We start from the raw sequence: 26,723 nt of genomic DNA, 5'->3' as shown, positions 1-26,723 counted from the left end.
TTGTACCCTATAATCTGCAGTAGTACTAAATTCAGTCTATAGAGCACCATACCTTAAAACTGAAAAGAAAGGCAATATCTTTTTAAAGGCATGTCACTTGTTGAGTTACTGTCCACTTGACTTCCAAGGGACATTTTACTGAACTATTTTATACCTTAATGCAAGGACTGTCACTACAAGAAAATCAGACAAAAGCTCTATTGCACTACAGACTACTATAAATGAAGTGGGACTTAATTTTTGCAAATCAATGCAATAACAATCAGCAAATCGGGTGGTTGTTTCAAACATTTACCTCATCATCTTGTGACGTCGTTGTAATAACTTTTGGTAAGGCCTGGGGTCTACCAACGCCCAAGGGCCTGGGACTGATGAAGTGCCTGGGTGAAATCTATTGAAGTACCGAGGAAACTAGCGTTTTGCCCTCTTACTAACTTTTCCTCATAATTGCCCTGAGCCGCGTGCAAATTGCGATAACGTGTAAATGTTACATCGGCTCGATGTTTCAAGCAGTGATTCAGTCGATATTTGAGCCCGGTGTGAACAGCGGACTTCTGACAGCGATCAACGTCATATTCGTGTGTCTTGTGATTGTGCTTGTATTTCTTTTGATAAGTTTTGGTTTCAATATCCATGTGCTGATGCTGCTCATCCTTAGTACCGGCCTTCTTCTATCTATAAACTGGTAAGGATGAAAAGGAGTTCGTACACGTAATGAAACTTCTTGCACCCGCATGAATTATATTCACTACAAAACAAAGGACTTCAAAGAAAGAGCGCCTTCCCACAGGACCGGTTGGCAATCAACCAGGAAGCGGGGGAAGCGGGAGGGGGCTGCTACCTGAGGATGGCTTTGGTCGGGATATACCACCAGGGTCCTTCAATCCCAACTATGTTAGAGTAGAAATCAGTTCATTTTCCTACTTTGTTTCTGACAAAAATTGGGATAAATTCTGGCATATTTATTACAGAAATCTTTGATTCTATTATGCCATTACTCTCTTAATTTAGTCTGTGAAACAGCATTTTCAGCTCTTTCTCACATGTTAAACATTTTTGGCAGGTTTGTTAGTGAGTTGTGGAGAACATCCAAAGAGCAGGAAAAAGAGGAAAAGAAGGATTAAAACAGAACTTTTGAAAACCAAATAGTCCCCTCTTGAAGTGATTCAAGTGTGTTACACCTTTGGGATTTGGTAGAGGTAAGGAAGTGTAAAATGATATTCTGTCTTGGTTTTCTTTGTAAGGAAATTGAGCAAAATTAAAAGAATTGAAAGCAAAGAGATTTCAAAGAAAAAGATACATGTTCATTGTTTATATCCAATTATAGAGAACACCCTGGAAGGAGCTGAATTTCATCTGATGTGGAAACCTCTTTCAGTGTAAACAGCTTGAAATTGTCCTGTATTGTTGTCCTGAGACACAAGAAGCTGGCTGAGGATTACTGTGTAGATGAATGACCCATGATTGACACATCTGGCCGGAGATCAAAATGTATTGATTGCATGTGGACTATGTCTTATTAAGATTTAGATTTATTGAATTTGTTGCATGGGGACATAAATAATAAGATATTTAAATCGATAAAATTATTAAATAGAATCATATGTATCAAACAGCAACTGAATTGACATCCAGCCCCAGTAAAAGTACATATTACCCTAAACAATGAGAAATTAAGTTGATATTAAGTTACTAAATAGGGGAGTATTTTAAGATGAAATGTATGGCCCTACTAATTCACAGTCACACTTACACTTTTAACTTACATCCCACTGTTTCTGAAGATTATAAGAAAGAGTTGTTAACCTTTATAGGGCTAAAAGCCTGTGTTAAATAGTGTCTGTGCTGTCACCGTGTATTTTCCAGAGGTTTGCTCCACATAGTTGTTAAGTATGAAATACTCTGTTGGTTTGTGTAAAGAGGTCTCTGAAATTTGTAAAACCAGCCCAGTCATATGTGCCATTATCTTACACCTGGCTTCATTGAAGGCTCTTTTAGGTATACCCATAAGCTTTGATCCATGAGGAGATCTCACATCCCATCTCCCTTTCCCCCTCCAAATTCCCTTCTGGCTCTCAGTGCTTCCAAATACTTTAAAAGTCCCCTAAAATGACATCTTTCAAGGCTACTGTCATGTAAAAAAGAATTTTTAGAAAGTAAGCCCTTTTCAGGAAAGTTTATAACTTTTACCTCACTTGGTTCACCTGAACACCTGAGACTGTTTCATTTCCATGGCTCACTTTTTCATCATTCAGCATTGCTACATGATGCAGGCCTTAATCACACATATTTTATTTCAAATATATTTTTTTAATGGTACAGAAATTAGTCCCCCCTCCTCTCTCTCTCTCTTTCTCTTTCTATCTCTGACTTAAAAACAAACAAGCAAACAAACAAACAAACTACTCTTAAAAATCCTTTGTACCCAGAGGAGAAAATGTGGAAGTTTAAAAGGAAACATTTCCAAAACACTCTGCTGATTAAACCTTTATTAAACCCAATTACAATCTAAATATTGCTGATACAGTTTTGTACGTGAAGCATTTTTAAATGGCACTTCTTTTAAGGATGCTACATTTATCAGTATGGTTACTATGGTTACTGTTAATATTATCTTTAAATTTGTAAATTATATGTTTAAATATCTGCAACAGAAATGCATGGTAAGTAATCTAAAAAATTTTGATACATTGTAAGTTATATACATAATGCTTAACCATTTAACTCCTGGATCTGATTGTTGTTTCTCCCTTCTACCTGCTAAGCATTTTCTTGTAAATTAGTCACAAAGATTTGATAATAGATCAAGATAACAATTTCTACCTGGTACGTTCGAGCATTGTTATAACCTAGTGTTGGCTGAATACAGTATGGATGTTACAAGGAGAAGTTACATGTTAATCACTGGAAGTTACAGAGTTAAATCTTTCTATTTTTCCTTTCTAAAACAAAAGGTTTGCAGGGAAAGTTGTCAAGGAAACTAAAACGTTTTCAACCCTAATGCATGAAAATGCAGAAAATATTTATTTTTTGCCTTAAATTTTTGTTCTTTAACCCTTTAACTCCCATGAGTGATCAAGAAAGAATTTCTCCTTACAATATCACCACAGAATCAAGCAGACAAGTGAGGAGAATAAAGAAAAAAACTCAATTAAGGAACTACAAGTTGATCCAATACCAAATTCTCCAAATTGAAATGGTAAGTATTTTATGGCAGGAAAAAGGGAGAATTACTAATGAAATCTTGGGAGTTAAAAGGTTAAGGGAAACACATTTTCCTTCTATTTGTGAGTTGTGTGTGAAAGACAAGTGTCCTAGGTCCATAACAGGACCATTTAGGGAACATAAAGCAATATATGGCTGGTTCAGTTATTTAATATGTCATTTTATACATGTGTATGTTCACAATAAATAATTCTGCAGGAACTTGCATGAACTTCACAATCTGTATTGCTGGGTTTGTTATGGAGCTTCTGTTTTTCTGTGTATCTATCAAAAAGTGTATGATTTGTGCACCTAAAACTTCCAAAGGCTTGTCACACCCCCCTCTCCCCCCCCCCTTAAGAGAACAAACATCTTCACACCGAAGGAATGAATACTTATGAGGAAAGTGTGAGTCTGTAATATTAAAGCAAATATGATATAAAGTACGCTCTTTTGTCCTGGGCAATGTACTGAAAGCGACTCAATCTTTTTCTCTGCTCAACCTCATCTTTCCTTCTTTGACTGAGCACAAGATTCCCAATTTGAACAGTGCTCATCCTGGTCTCCCTGTTCCTTAGGGCTACAATGTTCATATGAACATTTTCTACGTCACTGTCACTGACTCTACGTCTTGACTTGGATGTACTGTCATGTTTGTTTCGCCTTCCATTTCCAAATCTTTTCGTTTTCCTGTGCTTGCCGTGGCAGTAGAACTCACGGGTGCCACCCTGTTACGCTTACAGAAGATCAAATCAGTCAAGTGTTTCCTAAACTGACTGCTCTGTAAGCTGTACACAATCGGGTTCACGCTGGAGTTGAACACGATCAAGGCTGAAGCAATCGCGTGATGGACTCCTACAAGAGTGATGGTGCCCGTAAAACCCAGAAAGTATATTAACAGTTCAGGAACCCAGCACAAAACGTAAATAACTGTCACAACAACGACCATCTTTGTGACGCGTTTCCGGTGGCGTTTCAAAGCCTTCTGAGTCGCTTCCCTAATGTTGTCCTTCCTGAGCCACAGGTGGTACACCATTCTCGAGTAAAGCGCTCCCAGTATTCCTATAGGAATGACACCGGCGACCACAGACCACCCAACCGTGTAAAATTGCGCATAGATTGGCTTCGACCAGCTGTGCGCACAACTTTTTATTTTCGGCATATACGTGATCGCGTTGAACCCTGGGATAGCCCACAAAGCAGAAAGCGTCCAGCAAGTGGCAATAAGGACTGTTAACCTGGTTCTTGTTAGTTTTCCTTTCTGGCTATGAGGATATAACACAGCGCCGTACCGCTCAATTGCGACAGCCACCAGAGTGAAAACAGAAGCCAGCGCACCCACCCATCCCACGTTACCACCGGTGAACAGCTTGCAGAGAATGTCGCCTGATTTTCCCTCGGGGTGGGTGAGGGTAGGTGTAACGACGAATGGTATTCCTATAAACAGCGCCACAATCATGTCAGCGGTTGCTAAGTTGATCAGCAAATAGTTGATTGGAGATCTCATGGCCTTGTTTAGGCTAACTGCGAGAATCACCAGGGTATTTCCCACCAGGTTAATAAATATCAATATAGAGAAGAAGATTGCGAAGCCAGTATGCATATTTCTCCTCAATGCTCACCTGCATAAAGAAGAAACAGAGATGGTTAGCGATGTAATCTGGTTTATGAAGTTAAATGAAAAGCGTTGTTCGTTCCTAACAACAAAGGGAAATGTTGTTCGCTTCCAACAACAAAATGCAGCGTTGTTCGTTTGATATGTAATCGTTTCTTACTCATGGACGTTTCGTAAGCATGAGAAACTTTTTCTTGTTTTGTAACAACACCATGAATACTTTGACTACACAGAAATCGATCGTATGCTCGGAATTGAAATATGTTTGAGTAACGATTCTAAAAGCGTTGGTCGTTTCTAACAACAAAGAGAAGCGTTCTCCGTTTCAAACAAGAAAATGAAGCGTTGTTCGTTTGGTACGTACTCGTTTCTTACTCACGGGCATTTCGTAAGCTTGGGAAACCTTTTCTTGGTTTCTAACAAAGCCTTTGACCACAAAGACTGTGACTACGCAGAAATCGATCATATGGTCAGAAAGGCCATATGATTGACCGTAATCGTCGCACTGTAGGGCTTGTTGACGTGGTCTAATTTCATCATCACACTCAATGCAAGGATGAATGCTCATTTTGATCAGTTCGTATTCGTATTGTAGCTAGCTTTACCCTCTTCATATATACTTTGATCGGATCAAAATATACATGCGACCGCCATAGGAAACAGAGCACAACTACATAATTTTTGCCTCTTCTGATCCGAAGGGAAATGATGCTATCAGACTACTATTGTGAACAAAGTCACAAGCATAAACAATAGATTGTTATCTTAAAAATATGACACTTACCTTACGCAAGGCAACAAGTTAATTTTATTTGTATGTTACTCGCTTTACCTTCTACCGACTTGTCGAACGCGACAATTGACAGTCGTTTACCAGGTGTCATCTGTTATTGTTACGAAAGTCATAAATGGACACAACAGAACTTTACTTGTATATAACGCTGCATCCATGCTTTTGTTGTTATAGAAACGAACAACGCTTCCTTCTGTTGTGAGAAACGAACAACGCTTTTAGAGTCGTTACTCAAACATATTTCAATTCTGACCATACAATCGATTTCTGTGTAGTCAAAGTCTTCATGGCATTTTAAGAAACAAGAAAGAGTTTCCCAAGCTTACGAAATGTCCGTGAGTAAGAAACGAGTACATACAAAACAAACAACACTTCATTTTTTTGTTTGAAACGGAGAACGCTTCTCTTTGTTGTTAGAAACGAACAACGCTTTTAGAATCGTTACTCAAAAATATTTCAATTCCGAGCATACGATCGATTTCTGTGTAGTCAAAGTCTTCATAGTATGGTTAGAAAACAAGAAAAAGTTTCTCAAGCTTACGAAACGTCCATGAGTAAGAAACGATTACATACCAAACGAAAAACGCTGCATTTTGTTGTTGGAAACGAACAACGTTTCCCTTTGTTGTTAGGAACGAACAACGCTTTAAGAATCTTCATGGTGTTGTCGGAAACAAAGAGCGCTTCAATAAAAAAAAATTTCTCAACGTTATTGCTTATTAATAGTCTGAAATTCTGATCTTTTTTGTTTGTTTGTTTCCTCGGGCGACTTGGCTTTTTTTTTCGGGCGACATAACTAAAATTTCGGGTAGTATGACTCAGGTTTCGGGCGACATGACTTCGGGCGAGATGTCTCTCGGACGACTTGACTGTAAACCTTTTCTTTCAGCTTGGTAAAAAAAAATTGCTGATAATAATCAGCTATTTTCTTTTTGGTTATTTTTGTACAGCTGTGATATCCTGAAATATTAAATTTTCTGATACAGTTTACTCTGTTGCATTAAAATCGATCAGTTATTAAAAGTCCACAAAAGAGCCGCTTTACATATTAAGACAATAACTTGCAATCACGTTCGACGACATCACATAGGAGTGGTCAACTTGATCAACTTGCGTTATTACGAACTTTACATGGTACGCATCATCTGATTGGTCAATCCGCTTTCAAGCCCATGTTTTGTCCTGCTGTGATGACGAGAGCAAGTGGCAAACAAATTCATGTTTGGAAAAACACTTACGCTATAGCGAAAGAGACCGAGGCGATTGATGACATCGAAAACATGCAGTTAAACTGCAAAATCGCGGCGTATATTTTAAAGTTGCCTCGCAATAATAGTGGAAACTGCCGCTGGAGAAACGATAGCTCCCATTTCCTCCGCTTCAAGGAAGTGGTAGCTATGGACTTAAGGGACGATTCGTTTTTTAACTTTCCTGATAATCATATTTACATGAGGACGAAAACCAAAAAAGTTACAACAATCATCGTAGCCTCATACGCTGAATTCAGTGGTATGGAGTTCGAGACGATTCAAACTGGTGTAAAGTTCTTGCAATATTTAAGCAATTCAGCATCAGCTGTCGATTAAGGCAACGCTTCAGAGAACGCTCTATTTCGGCAGAGGCGGCGGAAATAGGGACAATATTTATCCCGTGTATATATCTTAACAACACTTGAAGTTCTGTTCACGGCTCGGGTTGATGTCCTTTCCATCCGCCACTATGCAGCGAATTCCGATTTTTTTTTTTTTTATCAAGAATCAAGTTTACGAAATTGCTGAAAAAGGAATAATAATGAAAATTATTAAACAGTCTAATTGCTGACTCTTATTAAAGTTGTTCAACTGTAAAAGATCGTTTTCTTCTGAATAATTTTCTCCAAGAGCTTCTAGATTGAGTAAAATCTGCAAACCTTAACTGTTTTACTCATAACGCTAAAGATTGACCGAGTTTGCTAAAGGTTATGCGAAAAACACGCATTTCACCAATAACTAATGAATTCAAAGCGTCCGATCTACCACTGATTTGTTTTAACAATTCTTGGTCAAAAATAACTTGAAAATACACTGAACAGCGAATTTCTTTCTAACGCGGAACATATCATCACAGACCTCACTTTGTTGCTTTCTCTGTTCGCGTGCACATGTAGAATCCCTTCTCGAACTGTGTCATAAATCTTAGGAAACTGTTGTACTTAACTTAGAACTACACTGAAATGCTTTACCAGTATGTGGTTTTCGTGCGCTTGAAATATCTTGTGTGAATCTCTCTGAACTGATCAGGCGGATAGCTCTTGTACCTCTGCTCACGTGAATTTTTATGGAACGGAACACGATATAACAATTGGAGGTCTTTCAAAGACCGTTTATAACTCAAACGCGCTCAAACGGAAGATATCAGCAAATTACGAGATCCAACTAGGTATGGGAAATTAGAAATCATTACGGTTTCCTTCGTTATTAAAAAGAGAAGAATCCTACAGATCAAAATTAATATATGGGATAACAATTTGTTTTTTTAATACGGCTATTGGCAGCCTATTCATTCTTAGTTAGTAGGATCTGGCTTTTATCTTGTCCAAGAGACAAACCAAAACATTCTTGTCACGAATAAGACATCAGAAAGCTGTCATATTTCTCGAAGCGCATGATTAGAGTTGAGCCAAGTACAGCTCTATATTTCAAACCTGTCGTGATCAATTTGTCACCATATTTCAACCTCGCCGTTCCAATTATCGCTATGACTTTCTGAAACAAGAAATCATCATTGTTTCTAACGACTTCTGTTTTCTGTAGTGTTACTTGAATTAATTTTTAACTCCAAGTTTTGCCGCCGCTCCGCGAAATTAAGGATGCACTCTTTATGATTTCGAAAACAACTCTTGAACATCTTTGGGTTCGAACAGAGCAGAAATAAAAAAGGTTGCAAAGGGCATAACAAGAAAAATGACGCCAAAAAGATAAATAAAATGCCACTTTTAAGAGATTCTCTATTCCGTGCCTTCGGGCTTTGAAATCTGTTGACTGCGAAATTTTGAACCAAAAACCTCGACACCGGTTCAATCTTAACTAAGGCACACATTCGTGAAAGCGACAAAACATATATTATGAAAGAAAACCCCAAGGAATGAAGATATCTGAGATAATGTTTAAAAGTGGTTTAAAAAATCTTAGCGTAACGTAACGGCTTACCAGTGTATAAAATAGACTTCCTTTTAAAAGTCATCGTGTGCATTACATGTAAAACCTCCAAGAGGTCTGTTTTGTTACCGCTGTCAATAATGTCTGCGAGAGATAAAATTTATTTATTCGTTTTGACTAAGGGAACCGCATATCTAAAAAAATTTTTTTTCGACTCAGTTTTAATGAAAAGAGTAATATAATTATTTTATATTTTTGGGCGTAACTCATCTAGTTTTTCACGCCGGCATGTACAAAGAGAATTGTATTTTACAGTTTAAACATTATTTACGTAAAGGCGCGATATCATGCCACTGAAACAGCGCTGATAAAGCAAAAATTTATCATCACTTCAAAGGTCGATTTTGACAAGGTTCTTACTTATAAATAGAAAATTACCGCTTCATCCTCGATATGCCAATTTGTCAATATTTACAAAACTTTAAAAAGCAATTTTTCCTCTTCTCGTTTTGATGTCATGTAAAGTTTTCCCCAGATATGTTTACGTCAGTGTCCCTCACACGTACGCAAGCCGGGCTAAACAGATTATGACCACAAAAAGCCGTATTAATTAAGACATAGACTTAACCTCTTTAATCCTGCAACCTCATGGCAGACCATTAAAAATTAATTTTGAATCGTTTTAAAAGTTCTTCGTGAGAAATGCGAGGGAGTTTAATCACAGAATTTTGAGTCGTTTTCGCTTCAATACTGAGTATTTCTCTTGAACAGACTGAAATCATGTAGACAAAAAAACACCGAGGAATGATCCAACAAAGGACGATCGAGGATGGTTTCAGATGGAGAAGACTTACTATTTCCCTATCTTTTATCTTCGCATACAAGAAGATAACTATTTAACCTCAAACGCTGAATTTGAAAAGCTGAAAGAATTATTGCAACCTGATTGGCTACCACAATCAAAGTGGCATAGCCTGTTGAGAACGAGGCTAAGTTCGATGGCACCGAGGCAAACAGGACCATAGGTGGGGGGCCGTTTCTAAATTGGATATCTTTTTAACACTTTTAAGAAATTTGTCACATCTGTTTCCGAAGCATGCCTTTTTGCATACCAACTGTTTTCCAAATATGCTCTTGAAAGATTATTTTCGTTTTCAAGTGGCATTTATTGCCATTACACCAGACAATGCAATTCCTTTTACATGCCTTCTTGCAGAAACAAATATCAGACAGTTTGCGTTATGTTTCCAAGGACCTTAATTTTTCAATTCTCTGAATATAGAAGTCCAAAATAATGGCACAATTTCCCTGTTTAAATATAAATTGCGAACATTACTCTTAAGTTAAATCCCCTCTTCCTCATATTTTTCTCACTCCTCTCAAGCTGCTTAAGTATATGTTTGTTTGAGTACCTGCTATTTTGTTGTTGTTTTATGAGTGTTCTTTCCTTTTAACCTAGATCACGCCATATAACTGATGCCTCACTTTTGTAAAATATGAGGAGCCAGCAGCTCACATAAGCTTCTTGGTTTCTTTACGGGTTTTCCGGCCACTTGTTAAATTTTCAGTTATATTATATTATATTAGCGTATGTGTAATTCTTTTTATTTCTACTGATGTCTTACGATTGAAAATGGCAAAATAAGCAAATAAACAACAAACAATAAAACTCTCGTGGTGTGAGTCCACAAATTTTTCAAATCACTTCGTGTTTCTTTCGGACAGAGTAATTGGCTTAAGTTTATAAATAGTGTTCCGGCGTTTATTTCGAATTATAGCCTCTCAAAATGAGTCAGCTTCCTAAACAAATGCAGGTTACAAATACGATCTGCGAAGGGATTAAAAACAGCTAAAAGCAGCTAAAAACGCTAAATAATAACTTATAAAAGCTATCAACACAATGATAATGAATCACTCGATGAAATTACGGAAGATGCATGATTGGTAAATTGATCTCATTTAAGATGGCACGTTCCTGAAACAAAGCTCCGTCGAAAAGAGGTCGTAGCAAACTTTTTATTCACTAACTTTTCCCCTTCGAAACTGAAATATTAATGATTTTTCTGCCGCCTTCCGCTTTCAAAAGTATAGTGTGTTGAATTCTTCGTACCATTTTGAGACACTTACAAACGTATAAGTGGTGAGAAGTTAGAAAATAATCAATAAGGAAATATCTGTAAACAACACCAAATTCTTAAGAGCAGTCAACACATAAATATATTCGTATCTGATGAGACAGTTGCGGTTCAACAGAACTTGGGATTAGAGGGATGAAAACGTTCAGAAATCCCTTCTTACCTGTTAAACAACTGGCGCATTTAAAGCAAATCTTAGTAGGAAACTTCTTGCTGCGAGTTTTCTGACGCGGATGATGGAATAGATAATGATGGGCTCACGTCGCTTTCAAGCCTTCTCGAAGTTGTTTTTCCTGCATATCCTAGCAACGCGAAGAGCCTGGGTATTATACCTGACTTTGTAAACTTTGTTTTTCAGCCCTGAATCGCAGTAAGCGTCAGTGAATTATGACTTGTTTCTGAAAGACGGTACTATTGAAAATGAAAAAATTACAGGTTCGTTACTGGCCGGTCATGGAAAATGAATAGAATAACTTATAAATCACACATTCTCATCAAGACGCTCTTTGTTTTTGGATAAATATACTTGACGTTTAGCCAATGAGTTAAATTGTAGGACAAACACTTCAGAAGTTTCAGCTAAAAAGGAATGGCACCTTCTTGTGGAAGTGATATTATCAAAACACAAGTCGCCTTTCAATCGGCCCTAAATCAATATCATCAAATTAATATGTCTAGAAGACTCAGCCGTCGGGCGCCAGAATTCCACTTGGGTGATTATGTTTTCAAAGAGACAGGTTTAAGCATAGTTATTATTTCACGGAACTTTCATGCTACCTCAACCTAATTTAACTACCGTCGTCGCCAACTGAAAAGGGTGAGAGTTATAGCAAAAATGGTTTTACCCTTTAAATCTACAATTTTAAAGAATTTTAAGTGAAGAGAGTGTTGTATACATGCATCAATAGAAAGACTGATACGAAACCTACGAAATCGGTTCTTGAACACTTCTTTGCCTTTGTCACTTCAATGAATAGTTCTCTTTAAAATATTCCCCTATATTCTCTATTCTCTCTTTTTTTTTCCTGTGTTTGAAGATTTTCAAAAGCCTTTAGACTTAAGGGCGACTCTAAATTAAGTCTCAACAAATAAAGTTTGTAGAGAAGATGAGCAATTTTGGTTTAACATTTTTCAGTTGTATTTGGATTGGCAGGAAAGGAAGCGAAACACGTCAGACGTAACCGAAACTAGTGTTAGAAGCGAGTTTCCGAGGCTGCTACCACTTATACTTCGCTCAAACGAAGGGCTAACAGTTGAAACGTTAACTTAAGAAACAGTCTTTACGGTGGTCAAATTAAGTTATGAACTCAGCAGGTAAAACTAAATTACCATGTTATACTCCCCGCTGACGCTGCACCAAAGCTCCTTTAGAAAATTATCACCTTTGCTAATGAAACAGTTCATGTTGATTCAGCCGAAACAACTGTTTATATTTTAATACCGTAAAATGAAACACAATTGCGGTCATGAATGTAAATAACCCACGTCCGAAAAAGATTTGAAAGTGAACGAAAAAACCCTTTCGAAACAATATGTTTTTGTTAAAAAAAATGTTTACCCCTAAGATAGGCATTTGCACCGAAAAAAAAGTTGCTTTGCTAGCATGAACAAATCTGCGATTTAAGTCAAGATTGTGTAGCTGATTTCCTCCTAAACTCGTTGGAAATCATATTTTAAAAAAAACGCCTTGCGTGTTCCCCGTAAAAACCGCAATGTAATTACATTTACGAAATTACTCAAGCGTGCACCGAAAAAGACATGCTAGAAAGTGCTAATTTCAGAACTGAGAATTATCGAGACATATTCAACTTAAAAAAAATGTGACCTGTGCTGTTTGTCATGAAAACTATCAACCAATAAATACCTTATGCGTGTTTTTTAACAAAGGCTAAATAGTATTAAATAAATTGCGAACACATGAAGGAGCGGTTATTCCACCTTATTTCATATCTATTATATTTTAGAGAAAATTGGTTATGAAGGAGATTTGAAATTTTCCACTACGCGAAAACAATAAGGGCACCGGTTGTAACCGGCCATGTTTGTCAATAGGAACAGCAGGGTAAACTGCTAAAAGGAAAACATGCCTTAATTATTTTTAAAAACTGATATTTATATATATCTTAATAAAAGATTATTGTCAAATTAGAGCTAAACCGAAATTGTTTAAATATTCTCTCGTTCTGCTATTTTCGATCGAGAAGAAAACTGTTCAAGAAGTAACCATAACTAGACGACTTTTTCAGTCTATCATTTTATTAACTTGTCGTCTCAAAGGCGATTCATAATTAAGACTAATGCACATAACTATTAAAGTTAAAAGTTTTAAAAATACTAATTAAGGCTTTATACACAAATTTTCTTCAACGCACCATTCAAATGTTCCAGATGTTTTTCTGCTCAAAGTGCTCTAACACGGAGAGCTGGAGAACTTGAAACATTACTTGGTGCAAGACTAATATTATTTGATATTAGCACACTTGTTGGAAAACGTCTAGGAATTAGCTATGTTCTCATATTTCTTACAGTTTACAAAGCCATATGCAGTACAGTTGATGGTTTTGAACGTTTGCGCACAAGGTTTTCAATACCGACTTGTAGAGCTTTTGATTCTCGACTGGAGTGTAAACATTCTTCCTTTATGTCTATAATTTTTCCTAATGATAACCCTATTATTCAAAGCCTCAACTCCAACAGAACTTGTTACGGTTCCGTCGTAGAAAGTTGCCGAGAACTATTCGTTTAAAGTCAATATTTCCAGTTCATTGTTCATTTTCCTTCACTATGGGTACTACCATACTACGTATACCCTAGGTGTGAATCGACTACGCGCCATGCAATTATGACATATCTTAACAATGTTTGTAAAACTTTGTTTGCGCCACGAAAACACCACTCATCATGATTAAGTCGCCAATAAAGTTAATCACTCGAAGCGATAAGGCAAACTTGGGCTTCACTCTTCCCTAGGGATACTCACTTTTCCTTACACGTGTATGATAACAGATCTTATCTCCGTCAAAGCCCCTGAGTCATCGTTGAATTTCTTATCATTACGTTTCACATCTCAGTGTCACAGAACTGCTAGAAAATTCATAACTACTACAATATTTGCTTCTGCACACTAAACTTGAAGATGGATTGCGGGTTTTAGCAGCCAAGCTTCGCCAAAATTTTATCTCATACTTACTTGATACATAGTTTTCTGGGAAGAGTGTCTATTTATCATCAGTTGGTGACTATTGTTGCCAAGTCACAAGCTTTAACTCCGTAAGCGCCAAGCCGGCATTTAGAAAAAGAAATATTTGTCCACTGTTAAGAGCGCGATTTTCCGCTTGATATAAGACTCTTTTCGGATCACTAATTACTACTCCCTCGATATTGTGGCTCGGTATTCGAAGAGTACTGACCTATCACGTGGCCAACCTCATCCAATCATTTCAAAGGGTCACATTTTTCCTGCCGCAACTATCACAGCTTATGATGGATAATTAGTTAGGGCGAATATTTTAAGAGTAACTTCAGGCGACGAGATATTAACACTTTAAAAAAATCTCATTCGAAAATAAAACATCGAATTCTTCGAGTGAAAAGGCCCTTTTCCATAGTTTGATTTTTCTTGTGAAAAGAAAGCCGGAAAGGTAGAACATTCTGCTCAGTAGTTTGTTGTGTTTTCATGCATGGAAAAAACTTACCTCTCTGCGGTTTCCTTAAGAGTTGAGAGCACACCGCCTTAAAGAATGCTTGTGACACTGAATTAGATTGGAAAAAACGTAAAGCGGCTAAACCGCCTGACGTCGCCGACTTTAAGCTCTGAGAAGTGAAAATTGCCATGTCACCGGTCTGTTTATATCTGCTGATTACGATTATTGATAACTATTGCGGATGTGACTTTGGACAAAGAGAACGTTGAATAAAAGGTGGAGTGAGTCTTTTCCTTTCGGCAAAATCAGGCTTTGTATTTTTACAATACGCCTGACAGCTATTCTCTTTTTGAAATTATTTTTTGCTGTTTTTTGAATGATATTCTTGTAGGACTAAAGAATGAGGTAATTACTAAATTAGGAAAACTAATTATGGCAAGATAATATTTGAAAAATCCGGAAGGGAGAAACAAACCGCGGAAAATGCAATATGTTCATCATCTGCTTTTTTTTATTTATTTTTTTTTTCGCATCTTAATAATCATTATCTCGATTGTTAATTTCAAAAGTTCACTTCGAAAATAAATTTTCTCTCTACTTAAAAGCGGTAAAAGCGAACGATAATCGTGACTTTTTTTGTCGTAATAACTTTCCATTTTTTTTCATGCTGGCTCTTTGACGTTACAAGGAACAGTATCCTTTCTACGAACTTCCCCGAACATCGTAGATGTCGAAGTCTTTTATTACATAGGAGTACCAAAATTTCCCTGCTTATTTTCAAAAGTATCGTTATATGCAGTCATAAGCTTTTCAACTGATTGACTTGTTTGAAAGTACCTGCTTCATGAGCACGGACGTTTGGAATTTGCAAATTAATTACATCTTATTGATCATTTCCTACGCAAGATGCCGGCTAAGGAATCGATAAACGAAATAATAAAACGACGACCAAACATTTCCGGCTGCCAAACACCTCAACAATCTATTACAATCTAAGAACTGTCATTATATAACTCTAATGGCCTTTGACTTTCTATAGTGATAGGTTTTGATCCTTGTACCAGTTGGCAACGCCAAATTATCGTTGCAACTTTTAAAACTGTGTGATGCTACAAATTAAGATACATAGCCGCACGAGTAAAGCAGCAATCCTTGCAGGTGTACTGCGATTTAAGCAACTGCAGACGAGGATACATAGTTACTTCTCTCAATTTACAAGCCGGCATATCGATCATTTTCCGGTGTGGACAGTTAGTAAAGAGCCGGCTTTCCCCTTTGCCACATATAAGTGAATTTTGAAGGACATTTCATTCCGAAAACATCACCAAACTTTAAGTGTAGTGCTGCCAGGTGATTTCATTCATCTAAGAAGTCTCAGCCAACTTCCCTGCTGTAAAGTCTCAGCCATTGACCTTAACAAAACACGTGAAGAGTTTTTCGAGAGGCGTGCGTAAAATTAAAAGAAAAGATAAAAAAAGTTTTATCATGCTGATGTGAACATTGACCAAGTTGTCATGTGCAGATAAAACTCAAGGCACAGGAATGAAAATAAGATTAAATTCGGAAGAGATAAGTGGCCAGGCGCACCACAATACTGTACTTTGCTCGCGAAAGTTGTAGCGTTTTCTAATGTAACCTCGGGTTATTTTTTAATTAATACAGCTGACGTAATTGACGTGATGGTATAACCCAGACGAAAACAGCTGACTTATGGATGCAGCTTTCAATAAGTGATTTAGCTAATTGCTTGCGTATTTAGTGAAGGATGAACCATGTAAATTTGATATTTTTCGGGCATTACATGATTCGTCCATGAGAACTCGTTCAATTCATTGAAATTTTTTGCATCCTGTAGATAAAATTTCTTTTTTTGATCTTTAATACTCGAAATTTATCTTTTTGTGACCTGTTACATTTGTTAAATTTTCCACTTCCCTGCTGTAAAGTTTGACGACCAGACACATTGTTTTTTATACGATATATCACAAAATGGATCGATGTCTTTGGGGCAATTCCCAAGTTAAGTGGTGTAAGGACTAAAATCTTAGTATTCTGTCCGATCGTGGCTTTAGATAGTGATTCAGACAAAGTCTAAAGGCGAATAACTTGATCAAAATATAATTCATATTACGTAGAAGTTAAATCAGCATTCAGTCTGCCTTGCGGACATAAATTCGAGCATCCTTTAAAACCTTCCTCGATAGTTGTTCTTTCTCTCGCCACAAATTATTTATTCCAGTAAACACTGGAAGGTTGAAATGTTTCTAAAAAAAGTATATGAGTTGAGATAAATTCTTGTGAGGTGGAATGTCTACCCTTTTCGACTGGCTAACATTACCTCCTCTTCGCTCTTGGTCCGGTTTACGCGAAATATCATTGACGACAGAGATCAAGTCCAAAAGTTTTAGCTTTTTGCACTTCGTAAGGTATAATATCACGTACCAATGAATACAGTGTAAAGCGTATGCGTGGCATGTTTTTACTCAAGTGAGAAGAGACGGTTTTAATACTTCCCATGTGTGGCCTGTTATTTCTTCTCACAGGAAAAAAAATCATCTAAACTTTTAAGTTGATACTTAGCTAGAAAAAACATCGCAGACAGTACAAACTAATCTAATATAGACATACAGTGCTACCCGAGAAGAGCGACGATTGTTTCAAAAAGCAATGATAAATTAAGAACATACCTATTTAGTTTTGCTTGATCAACCACATCACATCCAATACGGTTATGTGATTAAGTTTCTCTCCAGGTTAAATACACACCCAGAAGTTGCATGTTAAACGACAGTGCAATAATTATTTCTCCAGTCATAATATTGCAAAGAAACTTTGTTATTTCCGGATACTCTCCGGATAGAGAATAAATCCATGAAATATTTTGTTTAAATATCTGCTTTATTTACTTGTTTTAGAATTACCAATCATATCTCAAATGAAACAGAATTTAATTGGGATTGACTGCGGAAAAACAAAGTTTTAAAAACATTTTGAAAAATTTTAGCAAAAAAAATTTTCATTTCGAGGAATATCTAAAACTGAGTAAGGCAATTCATTACTCTTGCTTCAAGCTTACCCATTTACCAGCAGGTTCTTACGATTTTTCCCCACACTTAAAGCTATATACATGTAAAATTTTTGTATTTGCCTCTCTTGACGAATATTGATCCATGAGATTCATCTCCACAAATATGGACTCCTGATAAAAGTATTACATTACAAATCACACCCATCGTTAACGAATTACGAACAAGAAGCGTCAAACCTCTCCAACTTTGAATCAGTATCCTAGGTGTGGTGATCGTAACTCATTGCGAATGTTTACAATTGAGCGCGCGAAAGAAGTGAAAAACAATCCTTGTACTTTTATACATGTCCAAACTTTTTAAGTAACTGTCAAAAATAATGTGGGCTGCACAAATGCGAGGAAAGACGAGGATCATAAAAGATTACGATACCTTCGAAATAATTCCGCTAATTGTAAAGAACTTTGTTCAATTCCTGAATACCCCGTGAGACATTATTAACGCCAAAGAACCGGTTTTGAACCTAGACCAGCTTTTTTTTTGCTGTTGTATAACGTATTTCTATGGAAAATTTTTGCACAGAGTGCCCGTCCAATTATTTGCGAATTGTATGCAACAGACCAACAGTCGAATCTAGAATTGTTACTTATCCGTTTTATTCCATGGCTCTATCTGTATTTATCAATCGGCTTTATTTTTGTGTTTCAGTGTAAGTTTAATTTTTAAATTTTTTTAATCAGTAAGAAACACAACCCACAACCGAATGGGTGCAGAAAAAAGGAGAGAATCAAAGATATTTTTGCAAATCTTTGGCAAAGGTCTCTCTTTGTAGGAAATATAACCGGAAAAAAAGCATCTGTGACGCTGATCTCAAGTAAGCCTGTTGTTTCACCAATGCCTTGGCAAGCGAGGACAAAAGTAAATGGAGAATATACAAAAAAAAATCAAATAGAAGAAGTGAGCAAGAACATAGCACCGACTCACCCAGAGCTGACAAAATTATATACACCTTTCTCTCCAATTGTGATACGCTCGTTCGCCTGTTTGTTTTGACAAAGGCTCAGCTACCATTTTGTTTTTGTCAGCCTGGTTAACAATCCCGAAAAAAAAACTAAACGAACAACCAGCTGCCGCCGAGGTTAATAATAATAACAAAAAAATTGTATCGGCTGAAACCCATTAACTTAAGCGGTTACAAGCTATAATCTATTTCCGTTGGGCTCTCGGCCAACTTTGTAATTTTTTTTCTAAGGTTTTTTTCTAATTTTGCTATTTTAATTTAATTTGATGTTGATTTGTCTTGCCTCAAGGGGTTTCGGTATTTGGAAGACCTTCAATCAAACACTAGAAACGTGTTTGTCATCGACAAAAAATTAAAGCTGTTTCTCGTCAAGGAAAACTGGTTATTGGATAAGAAGTCTCTCTTGGAAGATTATGGGTGTGACGATAGAAAATTTTCAAAAATTCAGAAAAGTAAATAGATGATTAATTATATAATTTAGCCTCTTGTCATTTTCCTGGGACTACCTTACTTTCGTTCTATTTAGTCAACGTAGGTGGAGAACAGTGTTTCGAAAACTTCACAAATCAGTCAGAATTCTTTTGAATTAGCAAGTACTGTCTATCATAAAGGAAATTTCTCTGAACGCAGTCATTTCATGCTGACAGATTTACGTTAAGCTCCATGATTAAATCTTTGCATTTGCAACACTTTCATTCTTCAAGTAATTTTTATATGCGGAGGTAGATTTCCAAACACTGTCCGGTTATTGCGTGAAACACACTAGATCGTCTACGCTGAAATCGCCGCGAAAAGCTCACATTATTTTTAATTACGAGCCACGACCAGAAGATTTCAAATTTCCTTCAAGAGCACTCACTGGAATCAGCTTTATCTTTCTTCCTGCAGGAAAGATTCTTCGCCTTTTGTTTAGCAGCAAGTGTTCTTCAACAAATAAGTGTCACCGAAAAAGTCGCAGAAAGGAACAGAAATAATGTTTACTAGCTAAAAAAAAACAAAGATACAAATGATAGAGTTACCTACCGGTCCGTGAGCTCTATGAAGCCGGGATCGAAGCAAACCACGAAAAAAAGGCTCAGACTGATTATCACAAGGTGATGAACTACTTATGTATTCTCGCTGACAACACCGCAGGGTGAATACTTAGACATGCAAGCGACGCTGGGTATGAAATGACTCACACCGACAAAACTACTCGAGCTGGTCGAGAATTGAGTTTTTTTTCGTTCGGTTTTTCATCACAGCGAGTTTTAGACATGTTTACTTTCCTTTCTAAAAACACTCTGACAGTCTTTTCTAAAACTTCCGGTCAAAAGTGGTTAATTTGTTGACATGACTTTATTAAGACTTCACCTCAAAGATAAACTCGCCCTTTCGAAACTTGTGCGCGCTTAAATGCAGAGAATAGGATAAACAAAAATGATGAAAACACGACGAACACACATCCATCTTTATTTTGCTCCCGAGCTTAAAATTTACCATCTCTCTTATTTGATGGAATCACACGAGGCTTTCGACATTGCCAATCCTAGCTGCACGCGGGATACATGTCACATTTGATTCTAATGATGGCGTTCCGCGCCGACGTAGAGTCTGTGTGGCTCAGTGGTAGAGCATCGGAGCGTGGAATTTAAATGTTTGAGGTTCGATTCCCCATGGAAACTTACAATTTTTCCTTTTTCATTTGCTCAAGACAGGACAGGAAAAGACATCATTGGTATCGCTTTCACCACACTCAATCGAAATGCACACAAATGGCACTCATGGTGCAGTGACCTGTAATTTCTGATTGCCACCAGGGAGCTATTTAGTTCAGGTAGCTGCCGCTGTCCAGTTTTATCAGGTTTCAACAGGAGAAAATGAGGAAAAGAAAGAGGAACGATTCTGGTCTAGGCTTTCGTTGGGACAATTCCACCGAAGTTATTTATAGATGGTAAGACCAACGGAAGTTTGGTCTCCGAGACGACAGCGAAAAGATGGATTAAATTTGATTTTCTGAGCGAAAGAGAAGATAGCAGACAATACGGAGATTGGTTTTGTTAGAGCAAAAGAATTTATGGAAGAGGGTAACTAGTATTAGGGGGAAACAGACCCAGGCAAAACCACTGGATGTACAGTGAGAGTACTGTTTAAACAAAACACATAATGGGTGCATAACAATGTTGTTGACTGCCGGATACTACCTAGGATCAAGATAGGCCCAAATATCCTTCTTGGTAACCAATCAGAGGACAGGATCTGTCTAATCGTGCCAGCTCATAGAGCCCAGTATAAAACAAATTGACTCACCGTAGCCGAACCAAAACAGTGGCTACTCTATGTATAATCTCAAGTGACCAGTGACAGGATACAATTGCTATGAAGTCAGAATGTTTATCACACAAATACCATTTTTTAAACAGAACCAGCTTGTTACCAAAAACTTTTATTACGAATACAGACAAGAAAATCTGACCCTTTTGCTCAAACAAATCTAACCTTTATAAGGGATTGGCACAGGATTTGTTTATGTACACCAATATCCTTTGTATGCTAGATGAGATTTTTTTTCAACCAAAATTAATAAGCAATAAAATAAACAAATAAACCAGCTGGGCCCATGATTTCATTCATTTCCGTTGGTTTCTTAACCTCCCATGCACAGATTAAAAAATCTTCCGGAAGGTAATTCTATACAGTTCAGGGATCCAGGAATAAACCAAAGGAAAGTGTTGATAGTTTTGATAGCCTCCATGCAAAATCTTCCCATAATGTAAATATCCAAATTGCTGCCTTGCTCTCATGGCATCAACCAGAACAACCACGACATCCACATATAACACACTCCACAATCTTGCCCTGAAAGAAATGTTTATTGGAACAATTCATAACATTATAGATCTCGACACTGACCAAAGGTTTGGTTTGCTATTTAAAGTCATGTGCAAACAGATTAAAAAGTCTACAATGTTTGTAGAGTGCGCAACATAATCACCACGGAAAGCATCCAGAGAATCTTTACAACATTTTAACAATATTTTAAGTTCTATCACCACCACATCAACTCTACTGTACTTTCAATCATGTATATACAGCTATTTCAATTTACGTTGTCGGATCAAAGCCTCAAGGCTACAAGACAAGACCGAAGGGGAATATGGGATCTTAATCTGCTCTTTGTTAAGACGCGCAAGGCAATACTAATTCTATTTTCAGCCTCCATGTCCATCTCGCGCCGACAACCCCGAAAGCCTAAAATTAATTCTAATCTACCCATACCGCCTTTCGGTCTTGTCCCGTACCCTTGAAGCTTTGATCTGACAACGTAAATTGAAATAGCTGTATAAATACTTCCATTTAACCCTTCATACTTTATCATCGGCATGCATATTTTCCATACTGTTATCTACAAATTTCCTAAGGTGCCAACGCGGATAATTTGTTTGTTAATCAAGAGCTTCTTTAGTTGGTGATCATTTCCTTTATTCTCATAACCTCAATGTATGATTCAGGGGTGATATTGTGAGGAGAAACAGGATATTAATCACTCTTTGGGGTCCAATGGTTAACACAAGCACCACATTAAAACTTAAGTATAGTGATATGTTTCTGCAAAAATTTTGCTTCTTCATGTTGTACATGTATCTTCACCCTTAATCTCTAAGAGTAACAAGGTTCTAGTTTCCCCTTACAATATCACCCTTGAATCAAACATTTTAGTCATAAGAATAAACGAAATGATCAGGAACTAACAAAGCTCTTGATGGCTTTACAAATTCTCCTTGTTAGAACCTAGGTAATGTATAGAGAACAGTATGGAGAATATGCATTATGATGTTAGGGTGTAAAGGGTTAATATGGTTTTGATGTGCTCAGTTTCTATAGAGAGTAACAGGCTTGTCTCAGGGTGCCTTCCTTTGGGAGGATCTGGATTAGGATTTGTGATCCAAGATCACACAGATCACGGTGCATCAAAGGAATGGAGATTTAGTTCATTGGATCAATTACCATGACAGTAGGTGCAAAATTGTAGAGTGTGTCTGCAGAATCACATGCTAAATTTAAAAATGAAAAAAAGATGGCCATTGCACATAGAGCAGCTGTTGTTTTGTTAGTAAAGGAACTTTCCAATGATTCAATACTAACAGAAGGGATAAGTTGTGAAGATGAAGAATTTCTATTGTTTCTTTTGATAAGGGAGCAGCAGAGCCATGTCTGCATTGAGAATTATTTTGAACGTATTAAACCACTCTACAGTGTTTCAGATATTTGAAGTCATTTTTACATTTCAAGAACTACAGTCAGCTGTTTAGAATACCTGTTAGCTACTTGCCCAGGTCTACCTCATGGACTAAGGAATGGGGGAAGACCTACCATTGACTTACAGAAGCAAGTATTGATTATAATATGGATACTTGGGAACCCTGAATGCCTTTGCTTAGTGGGCGATCAATTTAACATTACAAAATCTAGTGTATTTTGTGTTTAGTGCAGAATTTGTGGAACGATTGACAGCAATCTTTCCAGTCAACATAAGAAGTACTTATTTGTTTGAAATTGAGCACTGCTGGGAAAAATGATTAATTTCAAATCCTTTGCCCAAAGGAACGCATTGGATCAATGATCCAATGATTCATCTTCAGATTGTGCAGATCAGTGATCCAAAAAATCCTTGTCCAGAGTGGATTTGATAAATCACTGATCTGAAAATGGATTTGCTCGAAAGGCATGCCACAGATCAGAAATCCTGATGCAGATTCTCCCAAAGGAACGCACCCCCAGATAAACTTCAAACCGAGAGATCTTTCAGAAAAAGTGTTTAAAACATATGCAAACATATAAAAGTGTTCCCACTAGGTTGGGACCATGCAGGATTTCTGGGAAAAAACTGAATTAACAATAACAGTGCAAACACTGCAAAATTGCAGTGTTTTCTTGGAAATATGAATTTATTTTTATCTATATGGATACCAAATCATTATTACAGTAAGTGTACATTCATCTCTCTCTGATAGAATAATTACAAATTGAAAACACAAAACATGGAGAAGCTAACAAATGGTCATATTTGTGAATGCAATATATCTTGACTGAGAGGGTTATGGGTTCAAATTCTACTCAGGCCTAAATTTTTTTCAGGCCTCATTTTTACTACTAATGAGGCAGGTAAATCAAGCTGTAATGTTTTGAAATGCACATTTTGTTTTAAATTGCACTTGCATACAATTTTTGGGTGTGTTTTGTGTGCGTTCTGAGGTTAACGTATGTCTGTAATGTAACTGTCGTGTACATTACTGCAAAGATCCCTTTCATTTTCAGCAATATTTCTACTTAGAGTAAGAAACAAAAGACAAGAACTGACCTCTTCCAGTTTAGCTTTAGGTACACGGCAGATACAGTTTGTACCAAAATTTGTATCTCTACATTGAATACATCTAAGGCAGCAAAGGTTTTCATAACCTTGCTTCTTCCACTTTGCAATCAGGTTTTTATCAGCATATCCTTCTTTTAGACAGTATTCATATAACTCTATGATTACAAAAATCATACAAAAAAAATTACTTCAACAAGAAAATATAAAAATAATACATAATCCTCTTGAAAGTAGTGAGAGGAAATATTGTCAAGATAGTTGTAAATTTTTCACGCAACAATCTTGCTAAGGTTATCATTGGCTTCCATTCACAACCTGTCTACCAACCATTTGTATTTTGAGATGTAAACGTAATTGAAATAATAATAAAAATATGTATAATACCTCTACTGATTGCTTTCCTTCTGTAGAACAGTTCATAAACATAACGTGACTTCTGGTGATGGATTCTAGGGTCAGTAAAAAATGGTTCAAGAAATGTCTCAGAGAAAAATGCACCCTTCTACTCCCAAGATCTTATTATTAATTCTCCCTACTGTCTGCCATACGATTCCTATGAAGTTCAGAGAATTTGGTATTGAATCAAATAACTATCTCCTAATTGATAATTACCTTCATTCTAAACCCTTGTCTGCTTGAAATTGTAAGGAGAAATTCTGTCTTGGTCACTCATGGGAGTTAAGAGGTTAATACAGGCATACATGCACATGCAGAAAAAGTCCCTGAACCAGTGGTGAACGGTAAATAATTTTCTAATCATGTTATCTTCACATTTTTAAGTAGAGTGGTGATGAAAAGAAATACAAATATATAAATTGAAAAATATGATTTGATTAGCCATAAATTTCTGCAGTTTCACAGAGTGAAACAAAACATTGACAACTGACATTGCAATCTTGAAGGTAGAAAGGTTAACACAATTATCTTAAGTACAATCTAGATGGCCTAACAGGTGCTCATATATGTTTCAAGATTGCGCTAGCTGCATGTGAAAACCATCAAAAAGAGAGATTTGTGTGTTTTCACCTTGATGTAAGCCTTTACGACTAGCAAACTTGTAATGGCTCTAATAGCACGTGCTATGCAAGGAAGAAACATCAAACTAAATCATCAACATTTAACTCACACTTTCCTGAATTTATATGGCTATTCATTACTCTTTGAATGACATAATATATGAACGTTTCTTGTATAAAGAATTACGTTTTTTTTCCCTCTCCGTAACAAATTCCATCTCTATGTACAGATGTGTAATCGTTTAACTTAAAACTGAGTATCATATCTATCACATAACTGTTACGATCTGATGTAGGAATCCATTTATATTTTCCTTTGGAAAATTATAGACCAAACTTCAACCTAATTAAAACTTCGCTTAGAGATTAATGAATACCTAAATATTGGCCACATGGACTCCGTTTTTCGTTTTCCTTCATGAGGTTCTGTCTCAGCTGAAGTTTTTAAAAGAGTAAAACAGACGATTAACATCATCTTACAAAGAAACAAACATAAGCCAACAAACGTTGTAGTAAGGAAGCATGGCATATCACTCATCTCGTTTGCCTACCTTCGCGCATTTTCTGATCCAGTTCGTCAAGCGTTGGTTCAATCAATTCCCATCCTTCAGGCGGGGGTTTCCGACTACGACGTACTTTAGGCATCTCTTTCGATCACAAATGGTCTTAGAAAACGTTGTAAGCAACAGTTTAGAATTTGTGTTTCTTCTTCTTTAGTAGAAGGCAGCGCATGACATTTCAGTACCTCCTCTCCCGTGCATCAATGACTGCAGGCTCCATCTAAGAAGCTGCATGAGCGTGAGCTGGACACCACCCGTTGTGGTGGAGCAACATGATCTCGAGACCGAAATTACGATTATCGTTATTTCTAAATTGGCACCAAATTTATGGATATAGTAATTTCGTGGCACTCTTTACCAATGCTCTTTACACGTGTTAAATAAAGAGAAGGACTCGGTTCCACTGTCTTACAACATTCAAGATGGCGGAGGAAAGGGGTAAATGTGCGTTCAGTTGTGATCGCATGATCTCGACACCAAAATAACGATTATCGTTATTTCTAAATTGGCCCTGAAATAACGAATATCATAATTTCAGTGCATGTCTGAGACCTTCGGGCTCGAAGCTTGGGAACTAGTATTCAGGGAAAGATAAAATGGCGGCTTACGGCGGCGAAGGAAATCTCAGTAGTTTAATATTTAGCGTGAAAAGGCTTGGGTGTTGTGATCTGGTTCTCAAGTAAAAAAAAAATCACGGTCTGCAATGGCCCTACCACCTTTTGAACAACAAGAAAACATTGAAACGGTGGTAAAAAGCAGCAAGTTTCGAAGTCTAAACGAAAGATGGGTAAGCTGAGTTTCAGTCAAATATCATGACATTTGGGATGTAATTTCGATACCGAATAAATAGTTCTACATGGTTATACACGCATAGGATTCTGTTGTGTTCACGTGAAGGCCATTTCAGCCATTCCTGCCACTTGTAAGTGGTAGGAAATAAAAGATATGTATAGTTGTTTCGTATCGAAGCCCTGTGAAATCAAAAATTTGATTTATTTCTTCTTTGTTTTAGGTGGTCATTATCCATTACTTTTGGAAGTCGATGCTGATGAGAAAGAAAAAATGTTTATGATTATTTCTTCTCTCGAACATTTTACTATTTAGGTACCAAATAATCTTGATACTGAAGACCATTGCATCCTATTATGAAAAATGTACCCCTGATTGCTTTGTCAACATGTATGATGTAATATACCTTGAGATTTGTGGGATTTTCACA

At 36.9% G+C, this 26,723-nt stretch overlaps 2 protein-coding genes and 1 long non-coding RNA gene across 8 annotated transcripts; 1 reads left to right on the top strand and 2 right to left on the bottom strand.

Annotated features, from left to right (window-relative positions):
* The first annotated feature begins 400 nt into the window (after positions 1 to 400).
* Positions 401 to 3,444, top strand: LOC131774031 (uncharacterized). The gene is made up of 3 exons (XR_009339377.2): positions 401 to 685; positions 1,064 to 1,199; positions 1,328 to 3,444. It is a non-coding gene; the product is annotated as an uncharacterized lncRNA (long non-coding RNA).
* Positions 3,409 to 19,831, bottom strand: LOC131774030 (allatostatin-A receptor-like). 6 transcript variants are annotated; one of them, XM_066171329.1, is made up of 3 exons: positions 14,580 to 14,669; positions 11,048 to 11,295; positions 3,409 to 4,826 (listed from the first exon to the last, which is right to left on the bottom strand). In XM_066171329.1, the coding sequence occupies exon 3, from the start codon at positions 4,805 to 4,807 to the stop codon at positions 3,809 to 3,811; it is 999 nt and encodes a 332-aa protein (XP_066027426.1). In that variant the 5' UTR covers positions 4,808 to 4,826; positions 11,048 to 11,295; positions 14,580 to 14,669; the 3' UTR covers positions 3,409 to 3,808. The 6 variants fall into 6 exon arrangements, with proteins under 6 accessions (XP_066027426.1, XP_066027427.1, XP_066027429.1 ...); XM_066171330.1 differs by lacking the exons at positions 11,048 to 11,295; positions 14,580 to 14,669 and adding an exon at positions 19,599 to 19,831; XM_066171332.1 differs by lacking the exons at positions 11,048 to 11,295; positions 14,580 to 14,669 and adding an exon at positions 17,216 to 17,239.
* Positions 19,832 to 20,980: 1,149 nt separating this feature from the next.
* LOC131774032 (protein BUD31 homolog) lies at positions 20,981 to 25,678 on the bottom strand. Its single transcript, XM_059090044.2, has 5 exons — positions 25,496 to 25,678; positions 25,322 to 25,379; positions 24,313 to 24,377; positions 23,917 to 24,083; positions 20,981 to 21,413 (listed from the first exon to the last, which is right to left on the bottom strand). The coding sequence occupies exons 1-5, from the start codon at positions 25,587 to 25,589 to the stop codon at positions 21,363 to 21,365; spliced, it is 435 nt and encodes a 144-aa protein (XP_058946027.1). The 5' UTR covers positions 25,590 to 25,678; the 3' UTR covers positions 20,981 to 21,362.
* Between the last annotated feature and the right edge of the window lie 1,045 nt (positions 25,679 to 26,723).

The sequence above is a fragment of the Pocillopora verrucosa genome, chromosome 8 (assembly GCF_036669915.1).
Source record: "Pocillopora verrucosa isolate sample1 chromosome 8, ASM3666991v2, whole genome shotgun sequence".
Classification (NCBI taxonomy): Eukaryota; Metazoa; Cnidaria; class Anthozoa; order Scleractinia; family Pocilloporidae; genus Pocillopora; species Pocillopora verrucosa.
Note: the sequence above shows the minus strand (reverse complement) of the source record. Positions and strands in the feature narration are given on the sequence as shown.

Coding starts and splice junctions, on each gene's coding strand:
- LOC131774030 (XM_066171330.1), bottom strand. CDS start 4,807: ATGCATACTGGCTTCGCAATCTTCTTCTCTATATTGATATTTATTAAC.
- LOC131774032 (XM_059090044.2), bottom strand. CDS start 25,589: ATGCCTAAAGTACGTCGTAGTCGGAAACCCCCGCCTGAAGGATGGGAA. Junction 24,378..25,321: donor TCCATGTGGCCAATATTTAG/GTATTCATTAAT, acceptor TACTGACCCTAG/AATCCATCACCAGAAGTCAC. Junction 21,414..23,916: donor CTAAAGCTAAACTGGAAGAG/GTCAGTTCTTGT, acceptor CATTTCTTTCAG/GGCAAGATTGTGGAGTGTGT.